This window comes from Pelodiscus sinensis, chromosome 1 (assembly GCF_052426305.1).
Source record: "Pelodiscus sinensis isolate ZL-2025 chromosome 1, ASM5242630v1, whole genome shotgun sequence".
Taxonomy (NCBI): Eukaryota; Metazoa; Chordata; order Testudines; family Trionychidae; genus Pelodiscus; species Pelodiscus sinensis.
Window position 1 is genome coordinate 240406211 of NC_143052.1, and position 24095 is coordinate 240430305.

General features: G+C 40.1%; 1 protein-coding gene across 3 annotated transcripts in view; it reads right to left on the reverse strand.

Annotated features, from left to right (window-relative positions):
• Positions 1–4461: 4461 nt before the first annotated feature.
• Positions 4462–24095, reverse strand: part of EDAR (ectodysplasin A receptor) — a 93474-nt gene continuing 73840 nt past the window's right edge. For 2 of the 3 annotated variants that reach the window (XM_014569266.4, XM_075918067.2), the window contains 7 exons: positions 20868–20954; positions 17637–17765; positions 17467–17541; positions 17121–17193; positions 16214–16373; positions 11474–11534; positions 4462–6778 (listed from right to left, as the gene is read on the reverse strand). In XM_014569266.4, the coding sequence (XP_014424752.3) occupies positions 6459–6778; positions 11474–11534; positions 16214–16373; positions 17121–17193; positions 17467–17541; positions 17637–17765; positions 20868–20954 (905 nt within the window). In that variant the 3' untranslated portion in view covers positions 4462–6458. The remainder of the gene's footprint in view (positions 6779–11473; positions 11535–16213; positions 16374–17120; positions 17194–17466; positions 17542–17636; positions 17766–20867; positions 20955–24095) is intronic. The other variant, XM_075918069.2, reaches the window with a different exon arrangement.

Genomic DNA, 24095 nt, shown 5'->3' on the forward strand with positions numbered 1-24095 from the left:
AGGAAGGAAATGTTCAAAAGGATCCTGTGAGCAATTGACAGAGGAGCTCTGCCTCAGCTCGTGCTCTCTTTAAACTTATCCTTCTCAGATGAAGCTGCTTGGGAGTATCCTCACCCATGCTTCATGACTACAGGGCTTCTGAAGAGCTCTTAGAAATGATGGTCTCATCCTTGGACATTCAAGTAGAGGAGGTTAGGAAGTCTTCTCACCAACTCATTGGCAGTCAATCAATGAGGTGATTTTGGAACCCATCAAGGCTCTGTCTGGGGCAAATCCCCACTCACCTATTGTGTTCTCCCAAGGCTTTGAGCATTTTCATTCCCACCCGACTCTGGGGTCGCTCATTATCTCAGCTGCCAGTGAGCGGGAACTCTACCCCTAAGTTAACAGATGCCAAAAAGCTGGCTAGAAAAATTTGTTATACCACAGCCTGCATCACCAACCAACAGGCCTTATTAGGGTGATATCTATGACTTTAACATCTGGGCTGATAATCTGAAACCTAAGGAAAGCTGCCTGAGGATACTAAAAAGCAGCTCCTCTTGCTGCTGACTGAAGGACAGTTTGTGGCGAGAACAGTGCTTCTGGACAGTTTGGCTGTGGCCGATTTGGCCCAAGAATCATGGACTCTGCCATCATCACACATAGATGCTCACAGCTTCAGTCTTCAGGATTGTTCCAAGAAGATCCGAAGACTAAAACCTGCTTTTGATGGGTAATCCTTCTTTTCAGATCAGACAGAGGAGAAACTTAACAGCTGCTTTAAAGGACTCCATGCAACTCAAGAGTAATTGGGTATAATACTTTTGACCCTTTTAGAAAGCACTTTTGTCCTAAGCAGTCCCACAGATACCCTATTCTTGTGCTTCAGCAGGAACTTTTGAGAAAAAGGAAGCACAAGCCTGCTCCTTCTCATTTTACAGCTCATCCTAGTCCATCTAGGGATCTTGGGAGAACTTAGGAACCATTTTGATCGTTCCGTTGAGGATGCCAGACCAGTCTCTGAGATTCCAGTCCCTTCTTCCCCTTTGTTTGCAAACTGTCCATCCCACTTTCTCAGTACTTGGTCACAAATTTCTTAGGACCAATGGGTTTTACATGCCATGGAAGTGGAATATAATTTGTGTTTTCCACTTTCTCTCCCTGTCCCTCTTCAGGGATCACTCTCATGAGGAGCACTTCCTTCAGGACATTCATTCTGTCATCCAGGTAGGGGTTTTGTTCCTGCTTCTTTCTAACACTGAATGCAAAGGGAGATTTCAGGTCAATTTTAGACCTCAGTCAACTCAACAGACCTCTAAAATAGATAAAGTTTCATGTGGTCATGCTGGCTTCCATATTGTCCTAGCTGGATCTTGGAGGCTGGAATGCCATCCTGATCTTAAATGATTCCTACTTCCATCTGGTGATTTTTAGCAAGGTGTTAGGAAGCATCTCAGATTCCTGATAATCACATTTTATTGCTAGTTCACAGGGCTGCCCAAAAACCCCAGGTTTTTACAAAATGTATGGCAGTGAGATTGCATGAGGCTTCTGGGCTGTCTTCTGTACATATGTAATCTGGTATGCCAGATTGTCCCATTTCATGCTGCCATGACTGGGTAAATCTTGAGATGTAAAACGATGGAGCAAATTGCAGGAAACCTTGACTCTGGAAGGAAAGTTCTGACTTGAGTAGAGTCTAGAACTGCCCCTGTAAATCCTACCCTCTGAACTGGTGAGAGGATAGACTTTTCTCAGTTGATCAACAGTCCCAGTGCTTTGAAAGTTGACTGAAGAAACTACTGTGCCTGAGCTCTGGAATGGCCTCTCATAAGTGAGCTGTCCAAGTAGGTATGGACTTGTATTCCCGACTTCCTCAGGCAGAAGCCACCACGGCCATGTATTCTGTAAAAACCTGGGGAGCTGCCGGCAGGCTGAAAGGCAGCCCTGTGAACTGGTGATGAGGATTCTACAAGGTTGGCTGAACCCTTGCCAAACCATTATCCTCTAAACCCTGTGTTGTGGATGCTCCCTCATACATTAGCCTCTCTGGATTGATGGACAGACCCTGCAACCATTTACATTCGCATTCGCTTTGTTCTCCGTCAACCCTTGCCAGTGGCGGTACAGCTACATCTGCCCTGGATTGGGGGACTCATTTGGGTTTCCTTCACATGCAGGGGTAATGATCTGAAGAGGACCTGGCTCTACACACAAATATCAAGGAGTTGAGAACTGGCTGGCTAGTGTATCAGGCGTTCTCATGCCAGGTGAAAGGGAAGAGCCTATTCACCCTCCTACGGCACAGGAGCAGTGTTCTCCCTCAACAGACAAGAAGGGGCCCCCTTGAGCCTGCACTGCCAGAAGGTGTTTCATTTTATGGGTCTTTTGCATTGCCAGGTTGGTTGCTCCCAAAGCCACCTGCATTCCAGGAAGGCAGAGTGAACTTGCGGACCACCTACACAGGCCATTTGCGAGTCACTGTGACTTAATCCAGATGTAGCCAGGTTCATTCCTCAGCTCTCGGGGACTCTTTCAATAGGCCTGTTCACAATGAGATACATCGGGAAGTTTTGTTCCCTATTAGGTCACAATATGGGCTAAGGATGTAAAATCCCATTTAACCGGTTAACTGATTAAGGGTGGGAGGGCTTGCCTGCAGCCCCTCCTACCTCAGATGGATTGCTTGAGCCCCCACTGGTTAACTGGAACCAATACGCATCACCTGTTAAGGTTAACCAGCTAATCTCTTACATCCGTAGTATGGGCTCCCCCCCCCTCCCCCCAGACAAGCAAGCTATGGTACACAGAGTGCTGTTAAAAATCAGACTGGACTATGCATGGCCTCTGCAGAACTGGTTTGCCACTCTCAGGTACCAGACTATTTTCTTATGGCACTTAAATCTGGTATAGTCAAAGTCTATGGGGCTTGCTTGGGAATCTTTAACTATCTGCTCATTACAGCATCTTTCAATGGACTATTTTTGGTGGCCAACACTTTTGCAGAAGAGATGGAGAACTGCAACCCCTGATGTTCAGCCCTTCTTAGCCTGTTTTTTCTAGTCTAAAGCCAAAGTTTGCCTGCATCTTCACTCAAGTTCTGTCTCAAAAGTGGTTTCTAACTTCCAAATCAACCAAGCAATTCACCTGCCTTCATTTTTTTTCCTGAAGCCTCCTTTGAATAAAGATGATGAAAGGTTGCACACTCTGACTGTGAGCTTCCTGTTTCTTCTCAGCAGCTAGCATCTTGGGTAGCCTCCTGTATTTACTCATGCCACAATTTGGCTAAGGCTATCCCCACCATGCAGAGTGACAGCACATTCAATGCAGTCCTAGCAGCTTCTGGGCCCTTCCTGGCCAAAGTTTATGGCTCAGACATTTGCAAAGTGGCAACTTGGTCACAATACACATATTTTCATTCTATCATAACATCATTCACCATGCTAGCACTGATGCCGGATTTGGCGGCATTGTCCTTTGGTCATCATTCAAATAGACTCTAATGCCTCTTCCTGCTTTCCAGCCTTGTAAGGCATCAAGACTGGAATGCACATGTGCAAGCACTCGAAGAAGAAAAAAATTATTACTAGCCTGTTCCATAACTTTTTTGTCCTTTGAGATGTCCACTGTCTATCCCAGGATCTGCATAAAATGGCTTACTACATAAAAATAGTGTTGAGCTACAGTTCATTGACAGGGAAGCGTGGAGGCCTTGATCCAGAATAAGTTTAAAATACAGGCAGTGGTAATATCAATTTTTTGCCTTGGATAATTTGCCTCTCTAAATCAGAGCATCTATCTCACACTGGGATTTGCACTAGCATCTGTCACTCAGTCAATGATAGAAATACATCTTAAAAAAAATCATAGTTGAGCCTTCTGACTGGAAACACTAGAGTACATCAGCTTTCCAGGATGGACTCTGGGGCTCCCCTCCTCTCTCTTTTTTGGAAAGGTGTTGGTTAATTATCAGTAGGTTGGTTGGGTGTTATGGTTTGATTTATGTCATTTACGGGAAACACAATTCAGTCTAAAATGTGGATTAAAAACTACTTTTAAAATTTGGCTAAATGGAATATCTGGGCTCCCTGCCTTGGGCCCTGCGCCTTCAGGCCCCGCGCTGCTCCCCGCCTGGCTGCTCACTTACTACCCTGGCCATGCAGTGCAGCCAACCACAACATGCTGCCTTGGGTCCCGCAAACTCTTTGGCCAGGCCTGCCCTTGTATGACTTCATGCTTTTTTCACACAATTCCTAAAGTCTGACTGGAACAGAATGTGCACCAAAATCAAGATTTACAAGAATACAGTCCTGATTTTAGGCTCTCAAATGCCTTGCCTTTGCTATTTCAAAGCATTCACATGCATTGTGTAAGCAGTCTGTCCCATAGGACTGAAGTGCCTGCTAGTCCTTTGAGTAATTTATTTAATTATAGATCTCTGGATCAATAAGCAATTTAAATGAAGACATGACAAATATATGCAATACTTTATTTTATTAGCATATATGTTTATTCATATTGTACAATATAATAATTTATATATACAGTATTATACAAAATTATTAGAAATGATGCCTTTTGACAGATACAGAAATATTTTGTTTTTATTCCTGTACAGCTTTTGTGTAATACAATAAAAAAAAAAACCCTCTATATTCTAAATTAAATAATGTTAAATAGTCTGTGTACATGTTGGCACCAGTCATTTCAAGGGCCTAATGTTCTTCAAAGTCAATAAAAAAAATGATTACTGTGTGTCTTTACATAAGTACATGATGTATTAATATTAAATGAAACAATAAATGGCAGACCAGTCTGATAGTTGTAGGACAACTGTGTAATTATATATTGGCATAAGAAAAAGAGCAACTTTTCTCTTTATTAAAGATGAACTCAAACTTCAGAAATACAGATTTGGCCCGAAATCCTGGCCACGTTGAAGTTAATTGGGATTTTGTTATTTACTTCAGTGGAGCCAGAATTTTACTCACAGATTTTTAAACATCCCTTTGTCCAGTACTTTGTGGTTTTTAGTTTTGAGCTCATCTGCAGAAAATGTCCCTTCAAGGAGAGAAGTATGATCAAACTGGCAAACTTAGGTGTTAAATGATATTAGCCATTCAGCATATAATTACAGTCCTATCACAGATAAATTCTGTATTCTCAGTGGTGGAAAACTGGCTGTTAGAGTCAAGGATATGACTGATATTTTTATAACACATTAGCTCAGACATGCAATTTCTAATTTAAAAAGTTATGGAATTTGTTTTAATTAAGTAATAATTCCCACTGAAATCTGTCACTACACATTCTAACAACGAACTGAATTATAGATTAACCAACTGGATTGTTAACAGATACTGGCTTCTAGTCCCTGCAATTATAGGTTTATAACCCACACTGTCAAGAAAAATAGAGATTTGTTAACTTTTAAACAAATAAGTTGATAAATTGCTGCTGTGGACAATCTCAAAATAAAGCTTCCATGGTTTGTTTAACTCTATGTTCATATATTTTTACAACAAGAACACAGCTTTTCAAATACCACTTCATTTGCTACATTTTCTTCTTTTTCAAGTGTTTAACTAAATCCACATTTTTTGTTCTATGTTTTCTGCATTGCAGTCATAGAATATGCACAATTTTTGTTTGATTCTGTTTGGAATATAATTTAAGAAGCACTGATATCATTAATGCCTAAAAAGCAAAATGTCCTCTAATGCAATAGATAACTGTCTGTTTCTAAATACAGAAAAGAGGAAAAAGATGTCCTTTTGGCTTACGGGCAGTCACTGCCAACTTTCTCACCAGCATGTCTTGTCAGTTAGTGGTTTGCATTTACAATTTCTGAAATGTCCGCATAAATCAAGACTGCTCTAACACATTGTATATTGTAGTTTGAAGCACTTGGATCATATAGACTCCACTAGTAACTTTTTTCATACAGTATAATTAGTTAATCTAAGCACTTTGTTTATATAACTTTATGCACACACTTCTGGATTCACTAAATCTGTGGTATGTATAAGGAATGTATTTGTCAATCAAATGTGTGAGAACTGATAGATCTGTATGTGGTACTGTAACAAACTATAGAGAGCTATTAAGTTATTGAACAGAGCCCAGGTGATATAAATATCCTCAGACAATAATTAAATGGTATCCACACACTCACCTGTACTTATACTTGTAAGCTGTGTGGCAAATGGATATTAGTATCCACTTACTATTTAACAAGAGTTATTCTGTTTAACTAAATATTTCATGTTGAACTTCTCCGAAGAATTCTTTGCCCTTGTTTATTTATGTGCAAGATAAATTCAGTTGCAAATCCTGCTTCACTTTACTCTTTGGAACAACATGGAATGTAAGTAGTGTATGAGAAAACCAGTTCTTTTTAAGACTCTGTCCTATGTCTTTGAACCATTGCTCTTGGGATCAATGTTCTTGTGCAATCTTTGGAAATGATCCTCACATCAGGTTGTAACCGCAGGTTCAGGTGAAGGCATCACTTGTGCCCACTCCAAAATATCTGCGCACAGAGACTCAACAGCATCTAACCGCTCAATTTGCACTAGTTTGGTTAGAAGTTCTGGGATGCTGTAGCCGGCTGTGCTGATACGGTCAAAGAGCTGCATGCCGTCTGTCATACCACCTATTTCATCCCTCTTTAGTCCAAAGCTCTCAGCAAGGTGGCGCCATGTTTTCACAATAGCTTTTTCTGAGTTGTACGTTGAACTGAGCATCCTGCTGGTCTTCTCCAGGCAATCAAATGGTAGCTCTGTGGGACTGAGACCTACAAAGTAAATATTCTTAGAATCAGAAGATTCTATATATGGACCTTGATAATGACTAGAAATACTAGAAGTTCAGTACTACACTTATGAACATCTTACAATATTAAATATGGACACTCCAAAAATCATGTGAGAGAAGCACACTGCCTGATGGTCAACTCTTTGGGTTATTTTTACATGATTATTTTGGCATGAGTAGGTCTAAATTAATAGGCATAAATGACAGTATCAAATTGGAAAAGTCTTGAAAGAGAAAAACTGAAACAATGAATTAATGAGATATGAGAAAGGTTAAGAGAAGAATGCATGTGTGAGTTTGGGTGCAAAATGATTAAGATAAGACCATAAGAATGGCCATACTGGGTCAGACCAATGGTCCTTATGACCCAGCGTCCTGTCTTTCAACAGTGACCAATGGCCAGGTGCTTCATCACGAATGAACAGAACAGGTAATCAAATGACTCATCCCCTAGTGCCCATTCCCAGCTTCTGGCAAATAGAAGCTAGGAAACTTCAGAACATGGTTTTGCATCCCTGCCCATCCTCACTAATAGTGAGTGGTGAACCTATCCTCCACGAATTTAACATTCTTTTATGAACTTTGTTATAATCTCGGCCATCAGAGCATCCTCTGGCAAAGAGTTCCGTAGGCTGACAGTGTAGTGTGAAGAAATACTTCCCTTTGTTTGTTTAAACCTGCTGCCTATTAATTTCATTTGATGACCCTCTAGTTCTCATGCCATAAGAAGGAATAAGTAACGTTTCCTTATTTACATTCTCCACACCCGTCTTCATTTATAGACCTCGATCATAACCCCTCCTCCCTTAGTTGTCTCTTTTTCAAGCTGAAGAGTCCAAGTTTCATTGATTTGACATATGGAAGTCTCCTCTCTCAGCTAATCCTAAAGTAGCTGTCACAGAGCTACTTAAAGATGTATCCCTAGTGCACACGTAACAGATAAAGCTAAGCATGTTTAGGAGAAGATTTTCTTTTTGGTTTGCAAACTTGCTTTCATACCAGTTTTCTAGTGGTACAACATTCAGTTATTTAATGGCAAAGAGCATACGTTGCTGATGATAATTCTCTCCCACAGCGGGTTCAGTGTTTTACACATGCTCCTCCCTCCTCATCGAAGGGTATTCTTGCAGGATGGCGAACACAGCTGGTGCCATGATGCTTATGGCCTCCGAGCAACTCCTGCAAGGGTTTTATAATCCAAGTACCTCCATGGGAGAGCTTGGTCAATATTAGCACTGATCAGGTGGCTGAACAGATGCTCTTTGCTCGACAGTTTTGCTATCATACTAGATGTAGTTCAGGAGACAGTATCAGCAACAAATACTTTAGAATCTGTGATCATTAGACGATAATAGGATGATAAATAACAGCATGGATTTGTCAAGAACAAACTGTGTCAAACCAACCTAATAGTGCTTTTGTTAGGTGCGGTAACAAACGTTTGTGAAAATGGGGAAGTGAAAGATGTGGTGTATCTTGACTGTAGTAAGGCTTTTGATACTGTCTCATATGAACACTAGGGGAATGTAGCCTAGATGGAGCTACAATATGGTGGTTGCAGAACTGGTTGGAAAGCCATTCCCAGAGGGTACTCATCAGTGCTTCATTGTCAAGCTGGAAGGTGATATTGAATTGGGTCCTTCAGGGCTAGGTCCTAGGCCTGGTTCTCTTCAATATCTTCATCAGTGATATAGATAATGACCAAGAGAGACCACTTTTATAACGTTTGCAGGTGATACCAAGCTGGGAAGGGGTGCAAGTCCTTTGGAGGATTGGATTAAAATTCCAAATGATCTGCAGAAATGATCTGAAGTAAATAGGATGAAATTCAACAAGGACAAATACAAAGTACTCCACTTAGAAAGGAGCAGTCAGTTGCACACATACAAAATGGGAAAGGACTGTTTAGAAAGGACTACTGTAGAAAGGAATCTGGGGGCCATAGTGGACCACTAGCTAAATATGAGTCAATAGTGTGACAATGTGAGTGTGTGTGGTGGTGGGGGACGGGGAAGAGAAGCAAACATAATTCTGTGATGTATTAGCAAGAGTCTTAAGCAAGATATGAGGAGTTATCTTCTGCTCCACTCCACACGGATTAGACCTCAACTGGAGTACTGTGTCCAGTTCTGGGTATCACATTTTAGGAAAGATATGGATAAACTGGAGAAAGTCCAGAGAAGGACCACAAAAATTACTAAAGCTCTAGAAAATATGACCTGAAGAAAGACTACAAAATCTGGGTTTCTTTAGTCTGGAAAAAAGAAAACTGAGAAGACACATAGCAGTTTTCAAGTACATAAAAGATGTTACAAGGAGGAGGGAGAAAAATTGTTCTTGTTAACCTTGCATGCTAGGTCAAGAAGTAGTGGGCTTAAACTGGGCCAAGAGAGGTGTAGGTTGTACATTAGAAGACATTTCCTAACTGTCAGGGTAGTTAAACACTAGAACAAATTGCCTTTGGAGGTTGTAGAATCTCTGTCATTCCTGACAGTTAGACAAACACCAGTCAGGGACGATCTAGGAGATTAAGCACTATCTTGCCTTGAGTGAGAACACTTGGACTAGACCAGTGGTTCTTAAACTTTTTGGCCTGGAGCCCACCTGGCTCAACACAAACCTTTCCACAAACCACCAATTGCTAATGGAAACTCACCATTAATTATATAATTACACCAAAGCCACTTTGCTAGGCTGCATCTAGACTGGCAAGTTTTTCCGAAAAACTTGCCAGCTGTCTACACTGGCCACTTGAATTTGCGAAAGGAACATTGACGATCTAGTGTAAGATTGTCAGTGTTCTTGCGCAAATACTATGGTGCTCCCAGTTGGGAAAAAGCCCTCTTGCGCAAGTGAATTTGCGCAAGAGGGCCAGTGTAGACAGCTGAAAACTGTTTTGCGCAAGAAAGCCCTAATGGCAAAAATGGCAATCGGGGCTTTCTTGCGCAAAACCGCGTCTAGATTGGCACGGTCGCTTTTCCGCAAAAAGTGCTTTTCCATTAAAAGCATTTGCGGAAAATTATGTCAGTCTAGACGTAGCCCTAGTGTTGTAGCTAGGAAGAACAGTTTATTTTAACCAGTAAGAAAGGAAATGTTAATTGGAATTAAACAGATTAAGCCCTTTAACTTTCTCATGTTTATTTACCAAACTTCATTTTAAATAAAGTAAAATACTTATTTATGTCCAACACAAAAGGTTTTGACATTGTCTTTATTAATGGCAGGGGTGGGGAACCCTTTTTAGGTCAGGGGGCTACTGACCCACAGAAAAAACAGCACAAGAAGCAAAACAACAACCACAAAAAACCTCCAGAAACTCCCAACCCTCACTGATGTGGCCCCCAATTGAGACACCTCACTCCCCTGGCATTCCAGCCCCATGGCGGGAAGGAGGACTGAGCTTCAGGGCTTCCCATAGGCCAGATTAACTCTTCTGTGCTTCTGGGGTTAGTGGATTTTGTGGACTCCCTGAGCTCTGGGGTTGGTCCAAAATAAGGCATTCAGTGTGCAGGACAGGGCTGCCAGTGAGTGGGATGAAGGTGCAGGATCTGGGCAGGAGGTGGGGTACAGTAGGGGGTGAGGGTGCAAAGTCTGGGTGCAGAGTCTGGGTGCAGGAGCAGGCCAGGAGTAGGGGGTCTGGCCCAGGAGGAGGACACAGGAGCAGGCTTGGGGTGCAGGGTCTTAGTGGGAGGGTTGGAGGGGTGTAGGGTCTGTGCATGAGGGGAAGGGGGTACTTATCTGCCTTAGAAACCCCCCCCACACACACTCCAAGGCACCGTGTAACACCGTGTAACACATCTGTGCACTGCTGTTCCCCCAGCCAGGGGACGGGAAGTGGAGAACGGAGCCACTTCTTCCCTGCAAGCCGGATTGCACAGTGAGTCTTGGGGCTTTCTCCCCACCCACTCTCCCAAGAAGCTGGTGCTGGCACTCTAACCTCACGGGGGAAAAGACCACGAGGCTGGAGCATCAGCGCAGGCTCCCCTCTGTAGGGGGACATAAGGGGAATTGTGCTTGAGCCATGGACAGCCTGCAAGGTATTGGGGACCACTAGTGGTCAGTGTACCCCACTTTGAAAACCACTAGTCTAGATGACCTCTCGAGGTCCCTTCCAGTCCTACACTTTGATTTTTGTAAGTACCCCTCATTCATTGATTCTGAGGCTGTTAAAACTTTTTCCATTTCAAATTCAATACCAGTGGTCTGGTGAGAGCTGGGATCTCACTGAACCATAGAGCACACAGAGGAAGAGTGAATTAAAGAGAAAATTGAATAAGATTGTATACCCTGTGATGTAGCGAAATGAATCCATGTCACTGTGCCTCAGTAGCAGAAGTAATCAGGAGCTAAATCGAATTGTCTGACTTGAAAACTACTGTTTTTAGGATGTGGTGGCTGAACAGGGTAGGATTTAAGAGCAGCTGAGAGGAAGCTAAGAGCTGAAATACAAATCTGATCTTCCCTACATCTTCAATTAATCAGGACACGTTTTAATGAGTTTGTTTCTCTAACCTACTTAAAATATATACCTAGTACAAATTATACAATTTATAATTTGCATCATCTCTTTTGTAGATCACTTTTTGACAGTTATGAAGGCTAACGGAAATATATTCCACAGCCGGTAGTTATGCTTTAGTTCTACACAGTCTGGATGCATTGTGTTCACACTCACCTTCAGCAACACCACATACACTGGCGTACACATCAAGTATCTTTTTCCTTCTACTTTGAATCTAAAGAGAGCAGCAACAAAACATATTTTAAAGACTAGTACCTCCTTATTTCTTCAATCAGGTGAGGCGCTAAGCAAACAGGGCTACCAGACACACAATACAACTGCTTGAGGTGCTCTCTAGAGGCTATTCTTCCAAGACTCTAAACACACTGAATTAGTACATGTAGCTTCCAAAGATCCTACAGTTTCATAGAAGAGTAAGAGAAGTGTAAATGAGTTAAAAGTAAATATGGGGGAGAGGGCATTGCTTTACCTTTCCACTGGTGGAGCTCTCACTTTGTGTCCCAGTCATCCTAATTTGGATTAATGAACTTTCTTCTGCAAGTGTTTTAGTATTTAATTTCCATTTAAAGACCCACCCCAAAGGAGGGAGTTAAGTGAATACCACAGCTGTGTTTCCCCCAAATGCAGGGACTGTTACATACACAGGGTGGGGCCAGCTGTGATTAATTAATTCTCCCAGCACACTGCAAGAGGATTGCACTTGGAGGAGTTGTTGCTAGGCGGCATGAGGGTCAGATTATATTGGTGGGAACATTTTTCAATTACATATATTTTTGCCAGAATATGTTCTTTTGTCAAAGCCAGAGCAGAAAGATTGATTTAGATGAGAAGGGTTTCTGAAGTCCAGGGAACTCTGAGCATTTCTGATGAGAGAGACATAAATTGATCTGACCTTTTCAATGTGAAACCAGATGTTTTAACACACTTCTATTTTGCAGAAACACTTGAAAAGATTTTGTCTTTGTTCCAGTGCCAAATGAAAACAATTTTAAAACCTTAAAAGTTGTCATAATACAGAATTGTTGTCTTCAAGTCAGCCCTAGCTAGGAGCGCGCTATTAGAAAAATTCCCCCTTTTCATGGGATCCAAGCACTTGTTTCACAAACCCACCAGTGGTCACAAAATGTATTTAGAAAACACCCTGAAAAAAGCCTGCTTGAGCTTTTAGGTTTGTGGAATGATCTTGTGTGGTTCACTTTCTTTGGCCTGTAAAAGCCCAGGTACATCAATCAGTTGGATTTCTAGACCTGTGGTGGTAGACCCGTGACTGACTACTGCTCACTTGATCTGTTATATTCTTGGTGTTACTAATTTCGTAATAAAAACTTGGAAGTTTGGGATTGTGTAACCCATGTAGCTAATAGGGAGATACTACTTTAAGAGACCCCTGGTTGGGAGGTAGGAGTGAGTTGTGTCTGGGTCACTGTTGCTGAGCCAATTTAGTACTCCATACCTAGAAGCTTGTGGAGTAGGGTATGGTAGTTTTGTGGTCTGCTCCAATAGGTTCTGTCTCAGTTGCTGGGCTCAGACTCCATAAGCAAGCAAATAGGATTGTTGCTTTTGTAAGGGTGTAACCTGGGTGAACTGGGAGAGCTTGAGCCAGGAGCAGCGGACAGGCTGGTGTCACTCCCTCTGAAGCACTTTTCAGCAGGTAGTGATGATGTTAACCCTCTAGCTGGGAACCTGGGCAATGTTAGCAAAAGGAAACTGGGAGGGAAAATAATTTCTGTGTTAACTGTATGTTTTGAATGCTGTTTTGATTTTAACCAAAATGTTCTCATTTACTTCCTTAGTCAGTGTGGTTCTTCAGCTTGTCTTTAAAGGTAGTAATGGGGAAAAAGTCATTTTTATTTTGTTACACTCAGTTTTTGTATTTTCTTGCAACAGGGTTTTCTTTAAGTCTGTTCACTTATGAGTTAACTGACCAGTTAATCAGTTATCTGGCTGTCTAGCAGTGACCACAGCAGAGGAAGTCTGTCTGGACTCCAGCTGAGGATTAAGGATGTTAACTAATGATTAATTTAGTACTTGACTAGTTGATAGGCACATCCACATTCCTCCTCTGAAACGTACAAGAGACCCTGCAAGGAGGAATGCAGAACTCCACATGCAGCCCAGGACCAGTGGGAAGTCCTGCTGACTCTGGGTCACATGCAGGCGAGCCAGCTTTGAAATACACAAGAGTCCCCAGTGGGGGCTCTTGTGAATTTCAAAGTGGAAGTGCCCTCATGGAGTCTAGGATCAGCGGGAGACTCAGAGTCCCCAGCTGACCCTGGGCTCAACACAGCGCTGCTGCTTTGAAACACTGAGGCAGTGTTTCAAAGGGGCAGTGCCGCACAACTGAGCCAGGGATCAGCTGTGTGGTGCTGCACCTTTGAAATGCCCCTTCATGTTTCAAAGGCGGCAGCACTGGATGGAACCCACGTACGGGCTCCATTTGGCACTGCTGCTTTGAAGTATCCCCTCCCCGCCCACCTTTGCTTCCTCTATCTGATAGAGGCAGCAAGGGGGGGGGGCACTCAACTAGTTGACTGGACTATCCGATAAGCTTTTGCTTATCCGCTAGTCAACTAGTCCTTAACATCCTTACTGAGGATCCCTGCAAGCATGTGGAGAGATGGTTCAGACTCAAGAATATTGTGCAGATTTGATGATCAGAGACAGAAACTGAGACGTTGGTGAATTAAATCTAAGCCTTTGAGATCTCTCAGCTTCTGCTTATTGTGTTTTGTGTGGACTGAACTGTTCAAATTTTACTTTTGGTTTTCTCTATTTATGTTTGTTGTAACTGTGAAGACAGTGTCTGGGTTATAAAATAGTTATGTACAAATTAGACGATTTGTTTCTTCATCATAAGCTTTTATAAAATTATTTAATTATATTCATTTCTTCCATTTCTTTTGTGACTTGTATGTAGGGAGGCTGGCAGTCTTCTATCCTTGCTGAAATTCCTTAGAAACTGAACTTTGGGTCTCCAGCTACTTTATATGAGAATGGGGGTGGGTTGTTTTTTTTTTTTTTTTTTAAGACAACACTGGAGTCGAGCAGTAAAGTGTAGCCCACCCAAGGCTACATAAGCACAGTAGTTCTGCATTTGGAGCAGTGGCATTATAAATGTGTCAGGAGCTTAGCTTTTTTTCCCCTAAGGGTTTCCAATTTCCACTTAAAGCATCTTGGATGTCCTCTTTTTTCTCTCCACTTGGGAGGCTTTCCTCTGTGTTGGTTATCTCCAGTGCAAAGAGAGACTTAATACACTCCTCCCTTCCTAGTCTAGCCAAAGGAATGCCAGAATCTGTCTGTTTTGTACAAAGGCTGAAATTGTTGACTCTGCGCTGTAAATGAACTATCTTTGTGTTTTGACCTTGGATCTCTCTGTAGCTCATTGCATAATATTTTTTAAATAGGAAGGAGCCATCCAGGCTGCCAAAACTAGCTATGAGATTTTCTGTATGTTTCTACCTTTCTAGATGTCCCTAACCTCACTCAACACCCATTGAGCTCTATGGTCGGTCTTATTACTTCATCTCCACTCCCAAGTGCTTGCCCAAGGCATGGAACCTGGTTTGGTCATAAGACATTCAGCTTCCATGCCTCACATTTGAACACAATCTGTATTTCCATCAAAGACTATGCAATTAGTCACTATTTAACATCCTTAGTGTCACTTGGTCTGAGAACTGATATACCAGTTTTCAACCTAATGCAATATATAGCTAGAAAGAGGTTCCCATGGGAAAACTCATACATACGATTAATGCTAATTACCAGCTGTAAGTAGCTTTTTAAAAGAAAGCTTAAAAGCATTTCTCTTGGGGCCAAAACTTTCCATGTCTGGTCTTAGTTGAAATATGAGCTATTTTGGAAAGTTTTGAGCTACATTCATCTCAGCCATTTAAATTATGCAAGGGTGAATAGTTATACTCTTCAAACTTTAAGAAAAAGTTTCTTTTTAACATGGGTTAGAAAGTTTGGCTTCTTTCCTGAAAAGTAATAGGTGTGACGGCATTGCGCAAGAGGGTTTTTCTTGCGCAAGAAGGGGCAGTGTAGACGCTCCTTCTTGCACAAGAGCCTCTTCTGAAAAAAATGGTGGCTTATTAGGTATGCAAATGAGGCTCAGCGATATTCCACGCTTAGCCTCATTTGCATATGACTCGTGCAAGAAGCCATGAGTGTAGACATAGCCTTGGAGTAGTTCTTTGAAATACCGGAACCACCTTCAAAGTGAATCTTGTAACTTTGAAAAATAAATAGGAAAGCTAAGTACAAAACTTAATCTTAATGAAACATTAAGATGTAGAAATGAGCATGTTGTGCTTAAGCACAGAAGTCAAGAAATTCAAAAGGTAAGATTCCCTCTAACACTAGTTCCATTGTTCATACACTCATGTTCATATAGCAACATTAATGCTGTTTTTTGAATGCTGGGCATTTTATAGTGTACATTTGAACAAAAGGCAATAAAACAGCAAGGCGTGCATTTAACCAGGAAAACTAAGACTAATTTTTCTTTCTTGATTTGTCTGTTTAAATGCATGACATATGTTTTGATTTTTTGTTAAAATGTATATCCTAAAATGTACAGTGTTCAAAAGAGCACAGTTAATGTTGCTGTAGGAAACTTGTTTTTGAATTTCCTGACTTGTAAGTGCTTAATTTCTCAGCCCATGACAGTGCATTTTATACGTGCACACGCAGCATTTTTGGCACATTGAAGGAAAACTATACTGTCTTTACAGCTGAGATTTGCAAGTTAATAAGAAATTGGCAAACTTTCCTGTAGGGTAGTTTGATCTGCCTTGTAATACATTGTTCTAATATAGTGATAGTTTGTGGATTTTTTTTTTTAAACTGTCAAACTACTTCTCCATTTTCAGTTTTGAAAAAAAGCCTTACCCCAGTTGATTTGTTGTTTGGAGAAGATTTGTCCCTGGTGAGATGAACTAAGGATAACAAGCACAGGTCTGGGGTCCCTTGTTTATCAACGGCAGCTTCTTCGTCACTGTCCATGCTGCGGCTTAAAAGTCGTTCATTCTCAGAGGATGCATCGTTTTCACTGGAAAATGTAAGCTAAGTTTATGGCAATGCAGCCTTTCATGGTCTGAGTCCATTTCTGTCTTTTCTCCTATCTTAAAGACAGTGGAATAATTTTTTTTATGTAAAAAATGTCTATCCCGAGGGATCATATAATTAAGGTTTGAGCCTACTATTGGCAATGAGCAACTGTCTCTCTGTTACACAGTCACACATACCGTTTAATTAACTCCATCAATAGATATATAATCAATACACAATGAACAGGTGTAAGTAGCAGATACCGTATAGGCCTAAGTAAGATAGTATTGTAGGAGTATAAGGTTGACAAACATATGTAAGAACAGTATGTGTTAGGTATATAAGCAAAGTAAGGATGTAATGAAAGCCCTGCAGGCTGAGGTTAGTGTGATTTTTTTTTTTTTTAATTAAAGTAGCCACATTTAGGCCTTAGCAGGGTTGACATAAGCAGGTGGCCCAGGAATAATCCTGTACCAATAAAGTTACAAGATTCCTGTAAAGAATGAGACCACAAGTGGAGTTTGGGGAAATATGCCACAGTGAGGCTGGCAGGACTGCCATGGTAAACTATTCCTCGTTCTATTAGATCTCAGGAAGCTTTTAGCCTATTTTCCCCTTGTCTTAATTGCATTTCATTTTTGTTGTATTCCCTTGTGCCATGATGAATAATTCCTTTGCCTCAAGTATCTGGAAATGGTTACATTCCTTTTCCAATTTAACCAAGCTAAAATGTTTGTGTTTTACTTACCTTTTAACAGCCTTAGCTGGAGCTGCTGTCAGTTTTTCGAATTCTTCTTTCTCTGAGAAGATCACAACATTTTCTGTAAATCAAAAAATAAAGATGTTTAATTGGCAGAGCGATTGCAGCTGGCAACTGACTGTAAACTTGTTTCCCTGAATTCTTCTACATTTTTTAATTTTTCTCACAGGATTAAGAGCAAATTTGGTGGTACAGAAACCTTTTTGCATATTGCTTTAATAAATAGAATTAGAGTTTAAAAAAAAATTGGAAGTTGCTCAGGAAGATGGATTAAGGGAGTTTAAGCCCTGTGTTATCTGGTGTGGGGAAAAATGGAAACTATAACAGCTCAAACCTTGTACTTCTTTCTTCTCTTCTTGCATATTGGCTTGGGCTTCAACTGTTTTTGCTGAATGGCCAGTGCAACATGCTAGAATATAAAGAATGTAACTTATTAATAGTCATTCTCAACAGTTGTCTGAAGACAGCATTTTGCAATTGGAATTTCTTATGCCACACAGTTACCTTGACCAGAAGGTTTTGTTTTCACAATGTAAAACATGATGATCAAGACAATGGCAATAGCCATTATGAATATAGTAGACATGGCAATTATAAGAGCAGTAGCCAGATGCCCTTGTCCTGAAAGATCTGCTGGAGACACAAAAATAGTTTACTATAAAGGAGCTATTACTGAAAACAAAGAACTTTTATCAGTTTGAGGTCTGTGCTAAACTTAATTCTTAGTTCATTCCTTTATTTACTTAAAACTTAGCTTATTTATTCAAACTGAAATTTTGCTGGACCTTGCAGAACATGGCTCTTACTCTTCAAAGTCAACCAATATACAGAATTTGACAAATCGGTATAGTTCATTCTGCAATTATTAATGCTAATTATGTAAAATACTAGACCATGTGTTCTGCAAGGGTGAAGAAAGCTTTAATGTCTACTAATATTAAAAAATTATTTATTAAGAGGAAACTATCCTATACTCTTTCAAATACCTTGTGAAATTTTCAGTGTTCAATAGGTTACATTTTGATAGCTCATATTTTCTTCTTTTTTCATAATTTTAAAAACCTGAAATATATCTACACACTGTTTCATTAATTTTTGTTTATGCTTTAATTGTTTTGTTAATGTTTTATTAATTGTAAAAAGAACATTTATGAATATTTCTTTGGTAATTTTCTTTTCTAACCTGGTCAGTCTGCTCCTGAGAGAATTAAGTTTGTCATCCTTACTAACAGGTGAAAATAGTAAGGTGAAATTTACAGCAGCTGACAATGGAAACAGGTTTGTAGGCCCAATTTTGCTCATGGTTGCACTCACAACTGGTTTCAACAGGCTTTTTGGGTATGCACATCTGAAGGTAGGATTTGACTCTTTCTATGGCAAAAAATGGTGTTATTCCATATCATAACATATGGTATTGTAGTTCACTGTGTGTAACTTGTGAACAAATGCTAGCTCTCAAACATGAGTGAAATTTGGGTATTTCTCTTAATAGTAAAATCAGTTATTAGGCCTTTCTTTATAAAATAATGAAACTGTTCAGTAAAACCACAAAATGCATCATTTTTTCATAGATGTAGCCGAGCACATACATTTGGGTAATGTTCCATCAATGTGAACATGTTTAAAATGGTTGTGGTAGACTATTGTAAGAAGTGCAGGTAAAATCTCTAATATATTCAGTATAATTTGTATTGACATGTATAGATTATAAAACTAGTCTGTCATTTTTACACATGCTTCTCAGAGAAGAAACCACTGAACTTTGAAATCATTACACGTGATGAGGAACCAAAAAGGGATCTTAAAACAATGAAAAATTCAGTTGGCAGAGAAGGGTTGCTGTTGTCTACACACTATATCTTTGGAATATCCTACAAAGATGAAATTACAGTAGTACATCTTGCAAAATTGAATTGCTGATAAATAATTCTGTGTTGTCAGAGTAATATCGTGACAAAAATAGAAGGAGGGTCTAGTTATGAAATGTTAATATAAAACCATGAATAAATATGTCCTTCTAATACCCATCCTCTTTCTTCTAGAGAGAGTATTGCCAAAATTGATCTGTAGGCTAGGCACTTAACATAACCACCTGAAAACCACTAGCAATCAGCATTAGATAATTTTATAAATCAATGTGACATCCATAACTGGATATCATGGTAGCAGCATGACAAGTGGCTAGAAGCATGAGGTAGGTCTGGCCTGCCAATGAAAATATAGGTTTTAGTCCCTAAAAATAACACTCAACAGCGTATATGTTCAGAAGAGCATTGGTCCTAACACTGACCCTTTGGACAAAGGACAGAGAAGAAAGCTGTAGTTTAAACTTGACTCATGGTAACTGTGTGCTGTCTTCAGTAGGACTCAAGTTAAGCCAAAGCAGTATCTGACAGCCCAACAGACACATCAAAAGAATCTTATGATCAATACTATAAAATGAAACTAAACTGCAAGTGAACTGAACAATGCGTAGCTGGCATTCACCAGACCATCTTCATTGCTATGGCACAATCTGTAACCCTCACTGGAATTTTCAGACAAGTCACATTGCCACTTATATCTGAATACAAATAAATTAGCAAAACTAGGATGAAAATTAAGCATCAGAAAAGAAAATTTTTAAGTCCAGACATAAAAGAGAGTGATTATTCCTCAAATAAACAATGCCACAAAAAGAAAATTCTCCCTCAACAGCGAGGTGGGAATGGAATCCAAAGTACGTGATCTTGTACTCCAAGCCAAGTATCATATACTTGATATCAGAGAGAAGAATTGAAAGTCAGAGCCAATAATAAATAACCTAAAAGCTGACTTAATGTACGCTCTCTCTCTCTCTCTCTCTCTCTCTCTGAATGTCTGAAGCTCACTCATGAAATTAATTCATCATAGGGGTAACTACATTTGCCCTTACTTCAGAAAGAGCATCTGAATATTTTAACATGTCATTTCCATGCTTCAGAAGAACTGTTTGATCGTATTGATGTCATTTTGCTTCAAGGGGTTTTTAATGTTCTCAAAAGAGAGGTAAGAAAAGGGAGAAGATCAAACCACAGTGTGTAAAAGAATTGATAAACTTGCTTTTCTACATTCACGCGTAGCATTGACAGAAGGTGAATTTAAGTTAAGGTAAGTAAAATCAGAGCAATAAGCGAGGCTATAAAAAGCCATGTAGAGTTATAAAAAATGATAAATACTTCGGTGTGGAAAGCTGAATTAAAAATGAGACAATAAAATGTCTGGAAATGTGGCCTCCACCACCACAAAAACACACACACAATGGTCAGTTTTTGACAATTTCCCCTCACTTGAAATGCATTGTTCTTATTTTCATGTAGTTTTGACAGATCATAAGGAGTAGTGTAGAATTTCTTGTTTTAATGAAAAAAGAGACTGGCCTTATAGTTCTATTAAATTATTTTTATATTCCTGGGCAGTCCCTGCTGGGGCGTTAATGCCATTTCCTTATTGCTAAAAAATAATGAACTAAATTAATTTCCAGCATAAATCAGGACAACTCAGTTGAAGTCCATTTTATGTTCACCTCCACTGAAATAGCAGTTTGGATTAAAAATCATTGTAAACTATGATTATTGTTAGTAATTTTTAACGTATGGAAAAACAATGCAGAATAGTTTCACAGCAGGTGTTTCTCAGTTCAACAGTACCTTTTACCTGCTGATACTGTATTCTATAGAAATAGCTGTTGAATAAACTTGAGGAAGCTTTTCTTACCTTTGTGTGCATGCTGAAAAGGTGAGAGCGTGTTTGTGCCAGAGGTACTTGGGAAAATGGCTGAAACACCAGAACTCGTGCCAGCACCTGCAGTAGTAACAAAATTGCCTTAAATTTCTCTGCTTATCTTGTATCATTTCAGACATGTCTTATTAACCTTGTCATAGTAAGCAGAGCACTCCCTTAGTTTCATTGAATTGCTCATTCCTTTAAAAAATAGTCCTCGGAGGCACTTTCATTTTCTGAAATGCCAACAATCCCCAAATTTCTGACACTTTGAAAAATGTATTTACCATAGTGCATCTTTTTGCACAGGACTGGAAGGAATTTTCAAAAATCCCATTGACTAGTGTGGTAACCTGTATGCAGACAAAGTGTTCCATGATATACGCAGGCTCAGATTTGCTCAATAGATTCCCCTCGTGCAAACGGGGAACAGAATGTCTGCCAGCAATGCGTCAAGGAGGTGCAAGTCACTCACGATTCCTGCTCCATTATGGAGTCTGGAGCTAGCCAGTGCAACCCCCAATGTAGAAAGGTCATCTAGGAGCGTCTTCAAATGAGTGCCTCTCTCAGGTTGCCTCAATGAGATTTCTATGGAGTCCTGATTGGTATTTAATGCTATGTGATGCCAGTGAAAACTCCTGTGGAAGATAGCAAATGATACTGCAGGATGCCTTCCCTTTGGTGAAACTGCATAGTTAGGGTGACATGCAGGATGACATGCTTAATTTGATCCTGCCAACTAGAATCTATCTTCACAAAAACAAAAAACCACCATTGTTGTCAGACAAAGTCCTGAAATCAACCATAGAAAACAACTAGCAATGACAGAGGGATGGATAGGATAATTTAATAGGCTCTTTCTGTTTGAGTTCTGTGACTGGTTACAAAAAATCAATTGTAATTTTTTTTAAATTCAGCTGTGATGCAATATGTGTGCTATGTTTTCAGAATGGAAAATTGGGTCACAAATTGGGGCAAAATGCCAGTTCTGTGAGCTTCTTTTGACTCTAGGCAAAGAGAGAAACAGTGGGAATGAAGTCTGAAACTAGGAATACTCTTTGGCCAGATCTACGCTAGACCTGAAAAGTCAGCTTAAAATATGCAGCTCCAGCTATGTATTCTACGTAGCTGGAGTTGACTTAGCTTAAGCCAAGCTTGGCAGTGTCCGCACAGCAAGAGGCCAATGAGAGCAAATGCTACTGTTGACTTCCCTTACTCCTCATGTTTCTGTGCCACTGGACAAGGTGGATGAAGTCTTTTATGAGATCAGCTTCTCTTGGTGAGAGAGAGAAGTTCTGTGTAAGCTCACCCGTCTCACCAATTAGTCTAATGAAAGATAATGCCTTGCCTTGTGTCTCTAAGTGCGTCTACACTGCAGGGCTCAATTCAAAATAAACTATGCAAATTGAGCTATGTCAATTGCGAATCTTATTTCAAAATACAGTAAAACTCCAATTGTCTGGCACTCTCAATAGTCCGGCATCAACTGGAACCCGGAAGTACTCCAATCAGCCGCTCTCACGACTGGGCCACCGTGAGTCGCATGCGCGTTCGCGGCCCTGCGCCATTCCACTCATGGTCCCCAGCGCACACTGAGTCCAGCCTGCACTTGCTAGCAGCCGACCACTGAGCACAGGCAGCTGCCTTGGGACCCAGACATAAAGGTTGGGGGAGATGGGGGGACTGGGTTACAGCAGGGAGGGGAGGTGTTTGGCTCTGGGGGAGGGGGATTGGGTTGGGAGTATGCCCCCTTATAGTACCTCCCGGTACTCCGGCATATCCAATAATCCGGCACTACCTAGGTCCCAAAGGTGCCGCATTATCAGAAGTTTATTGTAGCTTATTTTGAAATAGGGAGCATCTACACGGCGCTTATTTCAAAATAGAGCACTCTTCCTCCGACTTCCCTTATTCCTTGTACAATGGGTGTTACAGGAGTTGGAGTAAGAAGTCCTCCAGCGTGACAGTATTTTGACACTATTTCAAAAGAACTGCCTGCTGTGTAGACGTGGACTAAGTTATTTCGGAATAGCGCTAGTTATTTTGAAATAGTGTTGCAGTGTAGACATACCTTAAATGACCTAGGTCTTTTCTGTTTTTAACTTCTATGAGTCTAACCCTAAAGTTATTTTTCAGGCAAAACTCATTTTTAAACAAATGAGAAACTGAGTCAATGAAAGCTTTGCCTAAGTAAGGACTGATGAAGGCTTATAGGACTTGGTTCTATGATTTATTCACAATAATTCACAAGCGTCCCATGGTTCTTAGTCATCAGTATGGTTGCTATGGCTTCTGCAAACTAAGGCTGTCTTTCAATATATACGTTTATAAAGATTAAATAGATGTAATTATTTCACCTATATAGCATTGAAAGTGCCTCAGTTCACAAACCAAAACATTTAAAATTCTATAAAAATAAATACTGTTTCAATTTTTTAAAAATGAAACTAATATTTATTTCATTCCAAACCTCCAAATGAGGTTTGGAAGGTGTTTTGCCATTATTAGAAAAAAAGTCTTTTAAAGCCATCTGCAATGTATTCTTTATGCCAAGTTATGACTTTATCAATCCATGCACACAGGAACATTTTACATTGCGTAATATATTTTCATTTTCTAAAAAACATTTTTATTTAAACATCACGTATATTTCTTTACTTCATGGACCATGAGACATTTTTCATAGTCTGCCAGACAGCTTAATTTCCAGTAGACCTCAAGTGATGGGCCAAGACCCTGAAATTCCTTACCATATTTCCCAGAACAGCATAATAACATTAGTCATTTTTCAGTTGTGGTGTGAATCTGCCAGACTAAGTCTTTGATGATTGTAGTAACTTATGCTCTCACAAACAGACTATTTCTACAGCACTTTTAGTCTAAGAATCAACTCCCTAATATTTGCCTTTTGCTACACAAGATAAATGTGAAGAATTAATAATTTTATTATTTTGCTTGATGGTGACTACGTCGCACCTTAGAAAAGTACAAAAACTTTTTAATTTTTTTTATATATATAGACTTCTTTAAATGTTCTTGCAGGAATGATGAGACTGGTCTTTTCTAACCCTAAGTTTTAATTCTTGGTTTTAAGTCTTATTACAGTGAGATACTTAAAGGGCGTCTTTACTCCCTGTGCCAAAGTTCAACGTTCTGGCATTTGATTTAGTGAGTATAGTATAGTCTGAAATAGCTCCACAAAAGGAAGTCTTTATTTGTTAC